The 17,908-nt window shown below is 42.8% G+C and overlaps 4 protein-coding genes across 4 annotated transcripts; 2 read left to right on the forward strand and 2 right to left on the reverse strand.

Annotated features, from left to right (window-relative positions):
- Positions 1–1,353: 1,353 nt before the first annotated feature.
- LOC115763833 (uncharacterized protein DDB_G0280205) lies at positions 1,354–4,123 on the forward strand. The gene is made up of 3 exons (XM_030706593.1): positions 1,354–2,766; positions 2,819–2,968; positions 3,038–4,123. Exons 1-3 carry the CDS (start codon positions 2,093–2,095, stop codon positions 3,435–3,437), a joined length of 1,224 nt encoding a protein of 407 aa, XP_030562453.1. The 5' UTR covers positions 1,354–2,092; the 3' UTR covers positions 3,438–4,123.
- A 619-nt stretch (positions 4,124–4,742) lies between these two features.
- On the reverse strand, positions 4,743–7,435 carry LOC115763885 (Bardet-Biedl syndrome 5 protein homolog). Its single transcript, XM_030706662.1, has 5 exons — positions 7,350–7,435; positions 7,143–7,291; positions 6,431–6,626; positions 6,134–6,371; positions 4,743–6,075 (listed from the first exon to the last, which is right to left on the reverse strand). Exons 1-5 carry the CDS (start codon positions 7,433–7,435, stop codon positions 5,608–5,610), a joined length of 1,137 nt encoding a protein of 378 aa, XP_030562522.1. The 3' UTR covers positions 4,743–5,607.
- Positions 7,436–8,639: 1,204 nt separating this feature from the next.
- LOC115763749 (mannose-1-phosphate guanyltransferase beta) lies at positions 8,640–10,965 on the reverse strand. The gene is made up of 4 exons (XM_030706454.1): positions 10,718–10,965; positions 10,388–10,653; positions 9,796–10,330; positions 8,640–9,203 (listed from the first exon to the last, which is right to left on the reverse strand). The coding sequence occupies exons 2-4, from the start codon at positions 10,565–10,567 to the stop codon at positions 8,803–8,805; spliced, it is 1,116 nt and encodes a 371-aa protein (XP_030562314.1). The 5' UTR covers positions 10,568–10,653; positions 10,718–10,965; the 3' UTR covers positions 8,640–8,802.
- A 132-nt stretch (positions 10,966–11,097) lies between these two features.
- Positions 11,098–14,565, forward strand: LOC115763750 (checkpoint protein HUS1). Its single transcript, XM_030706455.1, has 2 exons — positions 11,098–11,326; positions 13,567–14,565. The coding sequence occupies exon 2, from the start codon at positions 13,586–13,588 to the stop codon at positions 14,453–14,455; it is 870 nt and encodes a 289-aa protein (XP_030562315.1). The 5' UTR covers positions 11,098–11,326; positions 13,567–13,585; the 3' UTR covers positions 14,456–14,565.
- The last annotated feature ends 3,343 nt before the right edge of the window (positions 14,566–17,908 follow it).

The following is a 17,908-nucleotide window of genomic DNA, read 5'->3' on the forward strand; positions in this document are numbered from 1 at the left end:
AGCGTTTCGCGTCTTTCCGTTTGCCTTGTGGCTGCGTCCCACGTGCGTTCGGCATCCGCTGCGCCATTTTGAGGCAACGCGCACAACACATTTGCATATTGGAAAATTATAGCCTGCGCGGGCACAGCCAACGCCTGTCCAGCTTTATATATACACAGATATATACATACATGCATGTGTATGTCAATGGGTGTGTGTGTGTGTGTGTGTGTGTGAGTGTGTAGTTGCTTCTGGCTTTTGTGGTTGCGGTTGCGCAGAAGGCGACGCGCGTGGCTGCATGGTGCCGCAATGGGAGGGCGCCGCTGTCGACGATGACGACGACCCCCAAGCGACCTCCAGCGGTGCGAGGACTTGACTCTTGGCAGGCGAACAGACGGACAGAAGGACTGGCGGGGACAGACGGACGGGCCAAAAAGAGTGCACAAAAAAATGCCAACAATGCGGCAACGTTTCGACTCTGATGAGCTGTAAAACACGCGTTTTCATAATGTTATTAAAGGCCAGTCAATGGCTGAGAGGGCGGCGAAACGGGTGCAGCTCAACGGCCATTTGACATGCCAAAAAACACTTCTGTCACAGCAGCAGCAGCAGCAGCAGCAGCAGCGGCAGCGACAGCGACAGCGGCAGCGGCTGCTGCGGCGCATCCCTAGGTGGTATCCAGAGGAACCAGTCCGAAGCGTGACTCCGCGTACTCGTAAATTGTGCACCGCATGCGCTTTGGCAATTATTTAGCCATAATAAACTTGATACCGATGCGCGATCTATGATTAAAGATTGGCTTTTGCGCCAGCGCACAGTAGCTTCAATTATTTTATTTAAAATGAAGCTTAATGTTTATTGAACAGCACAGCAAACGGCGGCAAGTCAAAGGAGCTAAAAAAATGGAGTAAAAGCAGCTTAAATGGCCACAACATGTTAGTCTCTATCAAAGTACTTGGTGTATTTGTAATAATTGTGTCAAATGATTTTCTCGAAAATTACCATTTTAAATCTAATATGCCGCTGCGTAGCTATGTGTCAGTGCTGCCACCTAGTTGAAATAAAGTAAAGCACGTCCAATTTGTGTTCCCTAAATTTGGTCACACTTATTGTGCTCAAAATAAAAACCGCGTAATGAGCAGCAAACAAGCAATTTAAGCACAAAAAAAAATGATGTCAGTTACTATGCACTATTAATGATAAAATTAATCAAGCATTATATAAAATTTTAAATTGATATTAGAAAGAAATTTGTCACCCAGGTTGAGGGAAATTGGAATTTAGATACATGTGTGTACACACTGCATACTGAAATTAAATATTTTCTGCAGATGTTTGTCAAATATTAAATACACGTATTAACGAAAAAACAATATAAGGTCAAATAAGGGTGAATTTCTTGTTTAAGAAACACCAATCGGCCAGCTGCATTTTTAAAGTAAAGTAGCGTAGCGCTCAAAGTCCTCTGCGGCGCAACTGTTGAGCTCTCAAGCCATCAGCTCAGTGTGGTGAATACAGCAAGAGACTACAGCTGCTGATGAATGAACATGCAGTAGTGAGGTGTAAAACATAGCAAAACGTAAAAATTTCCTCGTTTCTGGCAAAAAACGACAACAAAACAAATGCAATTAACAATAAACGAAGTGCAAACAGTGATGTGAAAGCAAAATTGATAACAACGGGAAGACCACAAAGTGATTGTGCATAAAATAGTGATACAATTAGGACCGGTAAATGCCAAGTAAAAAAAAAGCAGCCACAATGGAAGGCAAAGTAGTAGTAGAAGTATGTTGAATAAATTTGTAGTAGTGTGTAGTTGTACGAAACAGCGTGCAAGCCGAAACTGGCAAAACTGAAAAGAAGAAGAAGAAGCGAGACGAACACAAAAAGTACACAGACACAAGTGCAAATAGGTAAAAACAAAAAAACAAAAAATGTTAAAATAATTTGATGAAATAATTGTGCGTGAGACAAAGGAAAATCAAACGCCGGGCATGTTAAAGTCGCCAGCAAAGCAGCAGCTGACGGAGCAACAACAACTAGTGGAGGCAGGAGTGGGAGCAGGCGGAGCAGCAGCAGGAGCAGTGGGCAGCTGCATTTACCAGCAATAAGAATGTTGCTGGCGGCAGCCGGGCAACCAGCGCCCTATACCTACGACTCGAGCGCGTCGCGCAAGATTAACAATAACAACAACAACAATAGCAGCAGTAGCAACAACAACAACAACAATGTCAGCGCAGGCACGAGCACACCCACCCAAACAATTGGAGCAGCGGGCACGCTGGCGGCTCGTCCCACAACCGCCAGCAGCATAGCCAGCAATGCGGCCTGTGCGCTGATGAAAACGCTCTCAGTGCGCCTGCATCGCGGCACCGAATTCATCAAGGACACGGTGCAAAAGGCGCTGGTCTTGAATGCCTCGACGCCAGTTTTAGCACCGCCGGCAACAGAGGGAGGCAGCAGTCACAGTCATAGCCATAGCCTGAAACGCAAGCTGATTGGCGCCGGCGGCATCATGAGCTCCGTTACCGTCTCCAGCTCCGGCTCTGGCTCAGGCACCACCTCCAGCTCCAGCGCCAGCAGCAGTAGCAGCAGCAATCGCCAGCTTGTGCTCAGTCAGCCATATGTGGCGGCCACGGCTGCCTATTTGCGGCAGTTTACGGTGGCGCCATCCATGCTGCATCGCTCGGCAACGGCGCGCAAACGTAATGCCAGCACAGACAGCTTACTCATGGATCTGTGTCTATTCAAGCCCATACGGCCCATGCCCATAACACCCATCAAAATGTAAGCATTCTCTCAGTTTCACTTCAGCCATAACAATGTCTGTCCATTTTAGCAACAAAGCACGCGGCTTTGAACTGAAGCGACCCAAATTTATGCCGCCCGCTGCAAATGTGTACAGCGATGCCGATGACGACGACGAGGAGGAGTACGAAGAGGATCCAGCACACAAGGAGCAGGAGCAGGCACTTAAACCAAAGCTCAGGTAAGCTGTCGTAGTTTATGATTAAAGCACTCCAGCTCTAAGCATAGCGCCGGCTTCTCGCTCTTGCAGCACACTGACATTGCCACAACATGCCACCGCGTCCGCTTTTGTGCCACATGAGCCCACTCAACCACAGGGCCACACCAAGGACAGCAGCAACACACTAACCTCAGGCACAGGCTCAGGCGAAGTCACAGTCACAGCCAAGCCAAAGGCAGCGACCGCAAAGCGTCGACGCCGCGCACCGCTGCTAACGACCAAAAGACGTCGCAAAACAGGATCAGCAGCAGCAGCCGGAATAACTCCAGCAGCCAAGGTAGCCGGCACAGCTACTGCAGCGACTGCTGCAGCTGCAACTGCAGCGCCCAAGCGGAAGCGACGCAGGGGCAATTCCATATCGCCAATGCGCCACTCGCCGCCCATGACACGTCAGCGAGCGCGTCTACAGATCTCCAACAGCAGCAACTAAGCAGCAAACCCTACCCACATACCTATCTCTCTGTCTATGTGCACGGTTGGCCATTGGAACGACATCAAGGCTTGTTTTGTAATCCAATGCTCAAAATTGCTGTGTAACATAGAAAACAAACAAACACAAACACAAATCCTAAGTCTTTGGTTCTAGTTACTGTTTAATTCTAAGCGACGCGTTTCCATTGTTTTCCGTTTGCGTCAACGGAATCGAAGCAAGTGAAGCGCCAATTGGCAACAACAACAATAACAACGACAACAACAGGCAAATCCCAAGAAAATGTTTATCATAAGAGCTATTCGTACCCAACCCCTAAGCAGCAGAAACCAGAGCTGCGCATTTGCATTTGTTTATAGCTTACGGCCGAGACCAATTTGTTTATTCTTTAGTCGTTTACCCTATTTGTGTTCTTTGTCGCGTCTGATATCTAATTGTTAATTTAGCTTTAAATTTATCATATTTTATGTTTATAATTCTTGTAAATTTTTGTTTACTTTGGTCAGCAGTTGCCGAGGCAACTTCACTTGCTTCAACTAAATATGTCTTAAAATAATATAATATATATATTTAATAATAATAATATAAACTGGTCTTCAAGACTGATGAAAAACTAAACGAATATTACAAAGAAAAACCACTCATTTAAGGGCAACTGATACACAAAAAAAAAAGAAGAAGATAAACAAAAATAAAACCTTTAAGAATTTAAAAAACAAAAACAAAAGAAAAACAAAACTTAAAAAGTAAGCAACAAGTATTAAAAGGTAGTAAAAACTAAAAGCAAAACAAGTTAAGAAAAATGTAAAAAAAAAAAAAAAACACGAAAAGAATAGAAATCGTAATTTAAGCCATTCCTGATATTTTGTTTTAAATACATAGCTACATATATTGCTTATACGGCGATTTCTAATTTTTGTTAGGCTCTTAACAACTTTCTTTTCAGGATGCCTTTGAGGCCAAAAAAAAAAAAAAAAAAAAAACACCGACATGCAGTGAAAAACGCCACAACTAATTTTAATTTTCGTACAATTAACCAAGTTTGTTTGAATTTATAGCTTAGAAAACAAAGTAAACAATTCATTTACATATAAATAATAAAAACAAATATATATATACATAAACTATATAGTATATATATACAAATATTGATTATAGTGCATGCCGGTAAAATCAACTGTGTGTTGTGATATGAATTAATTTATAAAAAAGAAGAGATAACAAAAAAAGCTAAAAGACAGCAGAATTCGTGTTTTTGCTTTAAATAAAACAACTCTCTCCCAACCAAGATAAAAACAAAACAAAAAAATAAGTACTAAAATTAAAATACAATTAAATAATTTCTAAGCACTGAGATACCAACGAATCGGGCAAACAGCTAAACTGACAAACCATATTTTAAACTTAATGACACAGTTTCGATTGATTCCAAAAAAAATCAACAACAAAATACCGGTCTATGGATAATACGCAGAGCTAAATTTCTTAAAACACACAGCGAGTTGTATGCGTCAATAAAAACCATCTAAAATTATAAATGTATATAAAGTAGGTGGATTTTTCTATTTTGGAAATCGAAAACCCAGAAGTTTAGTTAAACTCTTATTCTATTATGTATTCTTGTGCCCTGAACTCAAAGGGTTTTGTTTAAATGCGTGTAACAGGCAGAGAGAAGCAGCTCCAAGCCCTGATCAGGATGACGAGCCGAGTTAATCCTTGTAAATCTGAAGGCGAAACTCTGAAAGCTCAAAAGCTCTTGACTTGAAATTCATTATATACATTCAAGAACATCAAAAAGAGCTATTACTTTTTCGATATCCTTTTCGATTTTGAAATTATCGATAAATATCGATTATAAGACATGGTTTTTTAAGCATAGCTCGAAGAATATCAGAGCTATACACATCAAACTTGTTATGTGCTCTCTCATAGACTAAACACAAATTTATAAATGTTTCACGTTGTGTATACCTCGCCCTGAAATTGTAAAAAAAAAACACATTTTTAAAGGCAGAGTCGGTTCATAAAGATCGGACTTTAAGCCCCTGAGTTAATCAAGAATAAATGTCCTAAACATAGTGTGAAACTTGTAAATGAATTTGGAAATTCCAGCTTCAAAACTGGTTGAATAATTGGCAGGAATTTCTTGAAGTGTAGTTTATTCCGAATCTCACTCGTCGAGCGTTACCATCTTTGTGGGCATCACATTCCACAAATCCTGCAGCTTGTAGCCCTCGGGTATGCGTTCCATGGCAAAGCCCAGCTCCTTGCAATAGATAGGGTCCGTCGTCGCATGCTCCGTGCCGGCCAGGGAGCCCGCGGCGAGATAGCTGTTCAGCTTGGTATTTATTTCGCGCTCGTGACCCTCGTTCAGCTCCTGATATTCCTCGACTTTGAATTGTGTCGCCTGAGCAGCTTCCTTGGCGGCGGCGGCCTGACGCTTGCGCGCGTCCAACGGATCGTAGTGGACGCCAAAATTCGGCTGCTCCGTGTAGATAGTGTGCAGGGAGCCCAGCTCCTTGAAGAGCCCATTAAGACGCTCGACGGGATCGATGCGAAAGCCCAACACATAGCCGCCGGCCGTCTCAGCCGTCTGGATGACAAGAGCCGGGCCATACTTGGACTCGCGTATGCGCAGCTGGAAGTGTTCCAATATGAAAGATGTCGCTCGGTAAAGTGCTGAGCACAGGACTCACGGCCTCGATCTGCAGATAAGGCAGGCTCAGATTGAAGGTCTCATTGGCATCCGCAAACCAGACCAGGCGGATGTTGGTCACAACAAAGCTGCCCAGATTGCCCTGATCACTGGACAAATTCCAGACGCCCTGCACCTGGCTGTACACCTGCTCCTCCGGCATTATAATCAGCTGACCCGCCTGCACAATGGCACCGCGCAGCTTCAGATCCCTGTAGAGAAAGGTGCGCTGATACAAGCTGTGAAATAAAAAAGAATTGAGTGTGGAAACGTTTGCTAAATCCCTCACTTGACGCACTGATGCACATCGAAAACGCTGGCAAAGATCGGCTGATCCCTGCGCGCCGTCTCGCCGGATACGTCCGTGAACAGAAACTCAAATCGCGTTTCGTTTCTTATGGCCAGAATGTACAGCGCCTGGCTGGGTATGCGGCCCTTGGTGTGCATGTGCACCAGGCGCGTGTTGGTGGTGCCTATGCGAGCATAGCCTATGGCTATGGATTGAGCAATCAATAGGTTATATATATCCAAGAGAGTCTCCCCTCGGCTTGGTGATTAACACACAGCGAAAACCGTAAGAGCTAGGAAGAAATGTAAAGCTTCCTTTTGCACAGGGAGTGGATGGGATTTTGGAAAATTCAATCTGCAAATGACGTCACGAGCCTGCGTGACATTTGTGTAAAAGCTTCGGACAGACAAACGTAAAGTTGCTGGTTCAAATGCAGCGGGCATCAATTTTGGAAAAGTGTTTCCACCCCCAGCTCTTGCGACTTGGGCTGTGCTAACAACATCAATCGTCAGTCAGTCGGTCGATCAGTCAGAGCTTACTATACATAGAGCCGGAAAAGTGAGGTCGCTGGTTCAAATCCAGCAGGCATCCATTTTGGAAAAGCGTAAATCACGTTTCCACCCCCAGCTCTTGCGGTTTGGGCTGTGCTTACATCATCAATCAATCAGTCAGTCAATCAGTTGGTCAATCTGTCACAGCTAGGATTCCTTGAGAAACCTACACAAATTGAACTTCTTGTGGACCAGCGAATGCCAAATGATGCGCAGATTGGTCACCAGTAGTCGGCCCGTATCGCCAGGATTGCCCTTGCTGTCCTCTATATGGTAAATCGTATCCAATATTTTCTCGCCGCCGCGAAGACGCGTTTGGCTGTAAAAGTAATTGCGGGCTATGATTGATGATTAATTAATTTAATCGACCAACTCACAGTTGTGGGGTATCAAATTTGACTTCTTTATCCTCCCAGAGCAGACTCTGCGGCAGTGCATCCGTTTTGCTCAGAGTTTTCAGCATTTTCCCACAGCGAATCTCAGGTGTTTGTTGTGCTTTGCGCACCTAGCAGGTGTTGCTAGGCAACCTTTGAACTTAACACAGTTGACTTGAGGTTGACGGGTTGTCGATCTATATATATATATATAAAAAGTCAATCCTAAGTTAAAGAATATTAATTTAAGAATATTTTTAACTAAAAAGATGTTTTATTTATTATTGCAAACATTATTCATTTAACATTATTTTGTTTGCTTTTTAATTGATTATTATTGATTTTTTTTTGTGAATGAAAAGCTCATATACAAACTGAATACCGCTCGATTTGAGCCAGCAACCTCACGCTTGTCGGTCCACTCTTTTATAGATGATCCCAAGCGGTAAATTTCACGCAGAATATTTATCTTGATATACTCACATTTATCGTTAATTAGTGAAAATAATAATTTTAATGATGGTGATGATAATAATAATAATGATGATGATGATAATAATAATAATGATGATGATGATAATAATAATAATAACAAGTAAGAGGGTCTAGTCGGGAGCTCCCGACTAGGGAATACCCTGAACCCTCTTCGTCCAACATCAAATGCATATATATACTCTATTTTAGAAGCTATATGTCAAGTTTGGTGACTCTAGCTCTTATTATTTACCAAAATTGCCCAAAAAACAGGATATCGATATCGATTTTTATCGATTGCTTGGAAACGGAGTAAGTTATCGATTATCGGAAATAAACTCGATCTGCGCGGGAGCTAGGAGCATCTACATCTAAAATTTCAAGTCAAGTTTCAAGTCCTTGCGTTCATATACGGACAGACGGACAGACAGACGGACATGGCTAGATCGTCTCGGGTATTGTTGCTGATCAAGAATATATATATACTTTATGGGGTCGGAGATGCTTCCTTCTGCCTGTTACATACATTTGGATTTTGCACAAATACAATATGACCTTTTTACCCATTTTTAATGGGTTCAGGGTATAATAATAGTAAGAGTAGACTTTGTTTTGTTTTTTTATATTAATAATACATATATATTTGACTACAATTTAGATTATTATAAAAAAAACTTATGCTTCGTTTGGTGAACAAGTTTTTTGGTCAAAATGCCGCTAACTCAACTGGTTTTCTTTTCTTTTCTTTTTCGTTCTTCCCGCAGCTTCAAAGTCCTTAAGACTATATTTTAGCCAGGCTAATTAATGGAAATGTTTTTGTTTTTTTTTTTTTTTTGTTGTTTTTGTGTTTAGAATATTGACAAACATTCGGCTTAAACGTTAGAAACATTTAAACAGAGACAAGGCAAATGTCGCATACGAAAATGAAATAATTAATAATATTTACAGTAGGCCACACTAATTGGAGTAACTGCTTCCAGATTCACATGATGATCTGGGGCTCGGGCACGCTAGCCGCAATGCTCTTGTGCGGCAGCACCTGGCCGCCGTTCACGTACAGCTCGTCCTTAACGATAACATCCTCGCCCAGTACGGTGATGCCCTCGATGCGCACCCAGCGCCCGACGGTGCTGCGCCAGCCCACAATGCAGGAGTCCAGCCAGGAGTGCGAGCGTACAATGGCACCTTTCAGTATGGTCGAACGCTTGATGCAAACGCCATCTTCGATGACCACATCGGGCCCAATGGTTACATTTGGTCCGATGCGACAGCCCTCGCCAATCTTGGCCGACGGATCGACCAGCACATTGCCAACGACGCCGGATCCTGTGTACAGCTTGGTCGATTGCTTCTGTCGCAGCGAGCTGAGGTAGAGGCACATACCTGCAGCAGAAAGGAAATAATATAAAACAAGTAAGTGTGTTATAGTCGGAAGTGCCCGACTAGAAGATTACCCTGCTCTAAGCTAACACAAATGCCCTATATGACTTTTTGGATAATCTCCATTAATCTTGATAATTTCCATTATCCGATCTTTATGAAATTTAAAGGACTTTTGTCTGACATTTAAAAAGTGGGCATGACTGCTTTTAAAAATAAGTTCTATTTATGGGAGATTTGGGGAAGACAACGTGAAATATTAAAGGAGATATCGAAGTTAATGATAAAATATACGAGCATGTATATTCCATATTTACAGTCTCTAAATTTTGTTGTTTTCGTAACAGTTTTAGTTTTAGATCGACTCAACTTGCTGCCCTGAACACACCCCCACGCGGCATCCGTTTATCAGCTAATAGAGCTCATTAGAAACGTTCTATCATGCATTTGGTCTATCATTGGCTGCCGCCGATTCCAAGAAATCAGATAAAAGTTGGTGTTGGGCACAACAAATGATTAGACACTTCGCAGTTCTGCTGATAAGGCCAAACGGAAGATAGCTGACGACTATGATTCAGGTTCAGAGGGAACGCACCGGTAAGAAAGTCTTTGGGTTGTCCAATATCCATCCAGAAACCGTTCAGTTCCATGGCATAGAGCTCCTGCTGCAGCGCCATGTCCGGAAACACTTCCTTCTCAATAGACGTGGGCTTCACCTCGATGCGGTCCAGCACGGTGGGATTGAATATGTAAATGCCCGCGTTGATTTTGTTGCTGACAAACTCTTGCGGTTTCTCAATGAAATTCTTAATGCAGCCGAGCTCATCGTAGAGCACAACACCATATTTGGAGGGCTCCTCGACTTTGGTCACCACAATGGTGCCTTGTTTGCCATGATTGCGATGGAACTGCATTAGCTGCTTGAACGGGAAATCACAAATAACATCCGAGTTAAGGACAAAGAATGGTTCCGCACTGGCTGTCAATAGTGGCTTGGCCAGCGCCAGGGGGCCGGCTGTGCCCAGGGGTTCGCTTTCATGTGAAAAGATCAACTCGACGCCCAATTTGTCCGCTTCCACTTTCAGTTCCTGCTCCATTTGCTCGGCCCGATAGCTGACCGCCAATATGACCTACATTCGAGAGAAACTTGTTTATGTAACTTTTGTGGCCGCCGCGGAAACTCTCACTTGACGACAGCCCGCATCGACGAGCGCCTCCAGCTGATGCAGCAATATGGGCTTGTTGGCGAACTCCACCAGGGGCTTGGGTGTGCTCAGCGTCAGCGGACGCAGTCGTGTGCCATAGCCGCCCACCAGGATGAGTGCCCGGGCGCCGCTGCCGGCAGCTATATTGGGTGAGCCGCACATTGCAATCGTGGTAACTGGGACACGTCACAGAATCAACAGAAATTAGTCAGCACACAGCGTTGTGTGCGGATCGCGACAATCGTTGACTGGAGAGGCAAAATTTAAGCTTGCTGATGTTTGACTCTACAATTGTAATTAATGCTACTTTACCTGTTGTTGTTGCTGTCGCTGCTGCTGTTGCTGCTGCTGTTGTTGATAAGCCGCTTGTTGTTGGCTTTTTATTGTTGTTGTTGGCGCGTTCTTATTGGGAGCGTCGCTGCTTGCACGTAGAATAGGGTGTGCGTGTGTGTTATGTGTGTGCTTAACTATGTCATGCAGTATTTTGTTTGCTTATATACAACTTGAATTTGATTAGGTATAAAACTACGCAAATGTTTTAGCTGTGCGCGGGCTGTTTTTTTCTTGTAAATAATACAAGTTACAATAATTAGGGTTGATGATAATTTATCGTTTTCCACCACACGAAACGATACGATATATGTAAACAGAGAAGACATTGTCACGCATAACTGCAACTGCTGCTACCAGCTAGTGCTGGTATCGCAACACATTGTGCAAGACTAATCTATGTCGATGTATCGATTATTCATAGTCAGTTTAATGATATTTTACTTTGCGCATTTTGGTAACACCGTTTTCGTGAACAGTGTGACCTGTGCTGTTGACAGCAGAGTCGGAGTCGGAGTTTTGTTACGTGTGGAAATTAATAAGAGAAAACTGTGAAAATTGTGCAAATCATTCTAAACAAATAGCCAAAAGGTAAGTGAAACATTAATGCATAGCTTTCGTGTCCAAAACGGTTATGTAAATGCAGTATATATGACATATTGCGATCACTCAGCAAAATTTTGCTCCTTGGTGCTCCGCTGGCCACTCAAACGAGACACACACACACAGATTGCATATACATACACGCACTCACATTTGTGTATTTCGTCGAATCAGCAGCAGCGAGTGGCCTGTCTCACACAGACAGAAAACAAAATGTCGACCATTTGCATTTTTTATTGCTTTTTAGACCATTTTGGAAACGTTTCGGTGCATTTATTGATTTCAACAAGTACTTGATAAAACATTTTGTCAACCTGTGCAAGAGAATTTGCAAAAAAAAACGCCGAATCCCAGTGCAATAGAGTGCGCGACCATAAAACTGTGTGTGAGGTAAAGCAAACGATATTGATTTTTACAATAGCTATTGGTTAAAAACGACAAGAAAGTTGTCTGCTGCTCTTTTGCATTCAGAGTTATAACGTCTATTTAGCTGGTAGATATTGTATTCTAAGTTATCCATATTATAATTTGGGTAATAGGGACGTGTTCGTCAACGTTCTTAACTTGGTTGGCAACGCTGATCGGCGCAGTTAGTGTAGGGTGCCCTACCAAGTGACTGTGTGTTGTGTGTGTATATAAAGACATTTGTTCAATTCTATTTCTTATTATCTGTATATATGTATTACACATAATCTAATAATCTATATGAATGCTTCATTTTTTTCTGACTGATGCGCAGCATCTTATTAAGTTTTTACTTTCTCTTTTATTTATGCTCAGCGGCTAAATGTGCGTGTGTGTGATGTGTGCCTCCCTCAATGCAGTCACGTTGAATTTCATGCGCACCGTATTTTATTTTATTTGTATTTAATTTTGGCCTCTTGTCAGCTTTTTATATGGCTTTCAGTTTGCATTGTGCTGCGCTGTTTGTATATATATATATATATGTGTGTGTGTTCGTTCGTTTGTAAGTAGTTGTGTAGCTTTTATGGTCACATTGCATTGAGTTGCGCTGAAGGTTTGTTCTGGTGATTGGCAACTCGTGTTCAATTTTTGCAAGTAATGCTCTGCAGCAGAAGCAATGATCGGCATTTGAATTAAATATACTTACACATACTTATGAAATACATACGCGATTTAAAGCTGTTCATGAATTGGGATAATACGACTGAAAACCCTGCGATAGCCAAACCCAAGGTCATATATAAATGTTTTTTAAGTGCTGGGAATATCGATAACTGAACTTATCGGACTTGGCCATAAATTAATGAATATACATGCAGTCATAGCATAATCATATGAACCAAGTGGCAACGCTACCGTGTCGCATAACTCAACCTTGAAAGTTGATTAACCTGCAAAAGGAAAATATTTTGACCCCAAACACACGCCAGAGCAGTCAATTGCCTGGCCACCGCCGCCGCTTACGGGGGGCATATACATAATTTGATTTCCGTTTTCGAGAGTGAGGAGCTGCTACCGTCCTTTAATACGCTTCCACTGCGGCAATTTGGTGGTGTAGACGCCTTCCTTTTTTTTTCAGTGCAGCGAATAAAAACAAAATCCTGTTGTTTACGTGTGTGTGTGTGTGTTGTGTTGTATGTCTGACGGCGGCTTTGTATGCACAGCGAGTGTGTGTGTGAGGGTAAGCGCGTTGGTATTGATGCGTTTCATTTGCTTTACTCTTTCTACACTGTTTCGCCCCCTCAAAAATCCAAAACACAACTCGAACTTGCTCTGCGCTTTGTCTGCCCATCGCCTGGCTGAGTTAGCTAGGTGTGCATGTGTGTATGTATATTTATTTGTGTATAAGTGCGCCTTTGTACATTGAACTCGGGTGCCAGGCCAAGTGTTCTGTCCTATTCCTGGAGACGTCTCGAGTTGCAGGTCTGTCACGTTCTGCATTCGTATTTTTTATTTTTTTCTGCTGTCAGGCTTGTGACATTCGTTTTATGATCTTTTCTTTTTAGTTAGGGGAAATTGAAATATAAACTTTGTCCCTATCGATCGAAAAGGTTTCTTGATAAATTAAGAAAATAACAAATTTTATTTAATTATTACGTACCGAATACCGAATAGAGTGTTAGCTATTCGTATTTCGCTTCGGTGTAGTTTTGCTATCCTTTTTTCCTCCACTTCTTTGGTTTTGTTTTTGGCAGCCAGCGTTTGATTTTTCTTTTCTTTCTTTTTTTTTTGTTGTTCTCTTATTTGTTCGGCGCGTCCCTTAGCAACTGGTCGCTGGCTGCCATGAAGTTCCGTGCCAAGATGTTGGACGTGCTCTATATGCGCGAGTTCCAGGCTATTGCCGCGACGTTGGCCAAGCTGGCCAAGGATTGCGTCATGATATTGGGCCAGGAGCGCATGCATTTCATTGTGAACGAGGAGCATTGCTCGACCTCATCGCCGCTCGTGTGGGTCAGCATTGGTTCCAAAGATTATTTTCCGGAATACAAAATGACGCCAGCACGTCCAGACGAGGACTTCATAGTGCTGGTCATGTCTGCGATGCATCTAAGTCGCGCTTTGGCCGTGCTGCGCTCCGGCACCAGCAGCAGCGTGCACAGCTGCAAGTTGAAATTGAAGCAGATACAATTTCCCTGCATCTCGGTGATTGCCTCTGTGGTGTCGCCTAGTTCCGCCGAGCCGCGCGAAGTGGTGCACGATGTGCCCGTCACCGTAGTCCCGGCGAGCGATTGGCCCTCGTTTGTCCTGCCCAAGGTGCCGAGCACACAGCTTGTGCTGGGTGTGCCCTCGCTGCGTCTTCTGCGCAGTCTGATAGACAAGCTAAAGAACATATCGCCCAGTCTCATATTCCATGGCAGCGCCACAGGCGAACTGAATCTGGTGGCCGAGTCCGAAATGGCCACAATCACAACTCGCTTTAGTCGCCTGCTGCTGCACAAGGTCAACCAGCCGCAGTCGTCGTCGGCGGCGGCCTCGGCATTGGAGGTGTCCTGCTCTGTGGACACACGCAAGGCATCCGCGTTCTTTAATGCTCTCCAGCTGCCCAACGAGGAGATCATGATTGGCATCGATAACGAGCGCTGCATCTGCTTGCAGCTGGATATTCGCAGCCAAGTAGTCCTACATTCAATTTTGCCAGCTGTTTGCATTTAGCGGTAAAAATAAACATAATATTAAGCGAAAATAAACTGTAATCGATATGCATATTTGCGCGTGAGCTATATATCGATATGCAAATGGCAGCAAATCATCGATAAGCGAAAGTTTATTTGTGTTTGTTTTCTTTTATATTACTTTTTCTTTATTTTTGCTCTCTGTGCTGGCTGTTCGCCCCAATTTGGCTGCGCAGGCCGTGGCCTCTTTTTGCTGCGAAGCGGCAGCAGCAACGGCAACGCTGACTGAGCGGAGCGGAGCACTCGCTATGTTGAGCTGTTGCATTGCCTGTTATGTATGTGTGTGTGTTGTTGTTGTTGTTCGCTTGCATATTTATTGTTTTTTTGTTACTGGTTTTACAACCTCATCTGTTTGCTCACTCGCAATTGCCAGCCAGTTGCATTTCAAGCGTGTTGTTGCATTTGCAGGTGAGTAGCTTTTCAAGTAGGCCAGCAGCGACGTCGACTGCGCTGGGTGGGTCGCTCAATATAGCGCTTACTGCGAATTGAACACAGGTCAACAGCCATTTTCGTAACGCTTCTCATTTTATCAATGGCTGCAAAATATAAAAAAAAAATCATTGAAATGTTATCTATCTTCGAATTAATAAGTGGCTGTCGTTTCATCAGTCCCTATCTGGCTGACTGAGTGCCCTACGTGGCTGCTCTTTTTATTACGTTTTATAAAAAAAAACTACTTGTCTGTGAGTGTGTTTGTGTAGGCGGGTCACTAGCCAGAGACCCTATCAGAAGATTAGTCACAAGTTATACGTACTTGTGTGTGTGCGTGTGTTAAACTGCAATAAACAGCTGTTTGTGTAGCCCAAGAATAATGCTCGCACACATATACATACATAAATACTCTCTCGATCAGCTGATCAGGTCAATACAAATTTCACTCTAACGGGCGCAGTCACAGGTAAAGGGAAAAAATTTCAGCGAGTAGCGAGTCACATTCAACCCCAAAGCACCAGAGAGCGCTGCTACCCTCTCTTCTCAGTCGCAGCCATTTTGAGTGAAAATAAATTTCGTTGGCAGTGTAGAAAATGGTTTTTATTTCTCTTGTAATATTATCTTCATTTATTTAAAGTAAACCAACTTCAAATAGTATTAGAGAAGCGTTTTTATAAAGTGCAAAGAAAAGTACGTGAGTCGGTTTGTTGACCTCATTGCCATTTAGCGACAAGGGTTGAGTGACCTGCTTAACGGCCTGCTGAGTGCTTTTGTTGCCTGGTGTGAACTGGTTCAGTTGTCTCATCTATTTAAATTAGATATTGATATTAAATTGTCTTATATTGCAATTTATTCAACTTGATAAATAACGCTATATAAAGAATATTGAATTTAACGTATAATATCTGTATGTGTATGTGTGTGTATGTATGTGTATGTATGCTTTCAATGTGTTCTTGCCAGAAGCACTCACTCTCACTCATTTTGCGCTCATTCGCTCGCTCGCTCACTAGTTTCGTTTCGTTCACACGGGGTCGCCATTGACGTTGTCGCGGCTGATGCCATCGTCAGTCGTGAGTTGGCTTTGAGTGCGTGCACAGCTGAAAAATGATTCGTGCAAACGTTATTTTTTTTTTTATATACCTGTGTGCGAGTACATAATGTATAGGAAAGGTGCAGTACATATTTATATAATAAAAAATAGGTACATTCATAACTTATTACGTAGTAGTTTAAAACTATGCAAAATTTGGCTGAATCAATGTTTATGCATTCGTTTATTTCTAGCAGTTCTTTTGACTTCGCTTCTCTTGCGTTATGTACACACGTATACGTATATACGCTTGAGTGTGTATGCCTTTGTGTGTAAAAGATTGGGGCTGTGTGTGTGTGTTAGTGTAACGTCGTCATGTGTTTGCCCCTCGTGCGTTCTCTGTCATGCACAGGCCGAGGCAAGCGACAACTTTGACGTCGCTGACGCTGTCTGCGTCGATGCCCGTGCTCCCTTTTCGTATTTTTTTTTTTTTTTATACTGTAAATCGACGGTTAGTCGTCAGCAAAGGAAGCAGAAACAGGCTTAAAGGAAAAGTAAATAAGGAAAAACAGATTGAATTAAAATTTGTGTAGCTTTTAAGAAAACTTGTATTAACCTTTTTCTCTATGGTAATGGAGCAAATTTATTAGTTGTCCGTAATATTTAGAGAGAGAGAACCTTTGTGTGTATAACAGTTTACAGGGTGTGCGTGTGTGTAAGTGTGCGAATGCTTATATAGCACGTTTACAATTGTATAGCATTTTGTAAGTGCCCATCAATGACGTATGTATGTATTTACGCCTTGCAACAAGTTATTCTTTATATTTCAACAAAACTTACTAAAACTTTTAGCAAGCGTTACTCGAATATCGACTCTTGCCGCAGACCTTCCACTGCTTGGCAACCGCAACAATAACAATGGCAAGGTCTGCTGAATTGTTGCATACACTTAGCTTGCCAGGGCTACCATATAAATAGATACATATGTATGTACATACAAAAATTTCGAGTGCTTTATTGCGTTCTTTTAATGTTTCAACCTGGCTTTAGATGCGTCGCAGTCGCAGCGCGACACGAAAAATTTCCAATGCAATTTGCTTTACGGTTAAGTTGCCACAGTGACGACGGGCCCTTTGATTATTGTGTTGTCTCCCCTTCCACCCTGTAGAAAGCGCTGCTGCTGCACACACACACACACACACACACAAAACCCACTAACACACACCCCACTTTCGTAGCTTGTGCTCTCGCTCGCACACTCGGCGAGCGCTGCTGCGGCTGCTGCTCAGCTGTGCGTAGGCCACAAAAGCAGTTTCGTAATAGAAAATAGAAAAGCAGCAAGAAATACAAAATGAAAAAATAAATAATAAAACTTGATGGGGCAACACTGTTAACCGTCCGTTATGTTCACTGGCGTCATATGCTCGACTGAGTTTACACCAGTATGTGTGTGTGTGTGTGTGGATTTATACAAATAAAAAATACAATACGCCCTAGATAAAGTAAGCGGTAGCTGTTGGTGGGGTTGGGGGTATGGAAAAAGCTATATGGTAAGTGGGAAAAAATTCTTATCAATTATGTTTGCCATCAGGGTTGACAGAAGGTAATTACAATACACATGGCCTAAAGCGAAAGCTCGCTTAAGCGAGTAGCTACAGTTCTAATTTGACCCTCCAAACGAGCTGTCCGTTCATAGAGCTTTTACTGTATGTGTATTTATATATTGGTTCTACATAATTACAATGTACAACTCGAGGCCCTTTACATTTTTCAATTGCTGCTGATAGATAAAGCAGCAGCATTGACAAACCACATGCCATATGTTTGAGTTGCCACACGCAAGGAAAATGCTCGCAGCGCACACATACACACATATACACATATATATATACACACACACACATATACATACACACACACATACATATTATATGTATGATGTACATACATGACGGCGCTGCCATTTGC

The sequence above is a fragment of the Drosophila novamexicana genome, unplaced genomic scaffold (genome assembly GCF_003285875.2).
Source record: "Drosophila novamexicana strain 15010-1031.04,08,12 unplaced genomic scaffold, DnovRS2.1 tig00000770-arrow-pilon, whole genome shotgun sequence".
In the NCBI taxonomy this organism is placed as follows: domain Eukaryota; kingdom Metazoa; phylum Arthropoda; class Insecta; order Diptera; family Drosophilidae; genus Drosophila; species Drosophila novamexicana.

Excerpts from the sequence above, each read along its gene's own strand:
- LOC115763750 (XM_030706455.1), top strand. The coding sequence starts at position 13,586 with ATGAAGTTCCGTGCCAAGATGTTGGACGTGCTCTATATGCGCGAGTTC.
- LOC115763749 (XM_030706454.1), bottom strand. The coding sequence starts at position 10,567 with ATGTGCGGCTCACCCAATATAGCTGCCGGCAGCGGCGCCCGGGCACTC. Across the intron at positions 10,331-10,387 it reads TCGATGCGGGCTGTCGTCAA|GTCATATTGGCGGTCAGCTA; the intron begins GTGAGAGTTTCC and ends TCTCGAATGTAG. Across the intron at positions 9,204-9,795 it reads ACCCAAAGACTTTCTTACCG|GTATGTGCCTCTACCTCAGC; the intron begins GTGCGTTCCCTC and ends TTTCTGCTGCAG.
- LOC115763885 (XM_030706662.1), bottom strand. The coding sequence starts at position 7,435 with ATGCTGAAAACTCTGAGCAAAACGGATGCACTGCCGCAGAGTCTGCTC. Across the intron at positions 6,627-7,142 it reads CCACAAGAAGTTCAATTTGT|CCATAGGCTATGCTCGCATA; the intron begins GTAGGTTTCTCA and ends CTCAATCCATAG. Across the intron at positions 6,076-6,133 it reads CTTATCTGCAGATCGAGGCC|CTGCGCATACGCGAGTCCAA; the intron begins GTGAGTCCTGTG and ends GAACACTTCCAG.
- LOC115763833 (XM_030706593.1), top strand. The coding sequence starts at position 2,093 with ATGTTGCTGGCGGCAGCCGGGCAACCAGCGCCCTATACCTACGACTCG. Across the intron at positions 2,767-2,818 it reads CCCATAACACCCATCAAAAT|CAACAAAGCACGCGGCTTTG; the intron begins GTAAGCATTCTC and ends TGTCCATTTTAG. Across the intron at positions 2,969-3,037 it reads GCACTTAAACCAAAGCTCAG|CACACTGACATTGCCACAAC; the intron begins GTAAGCTGTCGT and ends TCGCTCTTGCAG.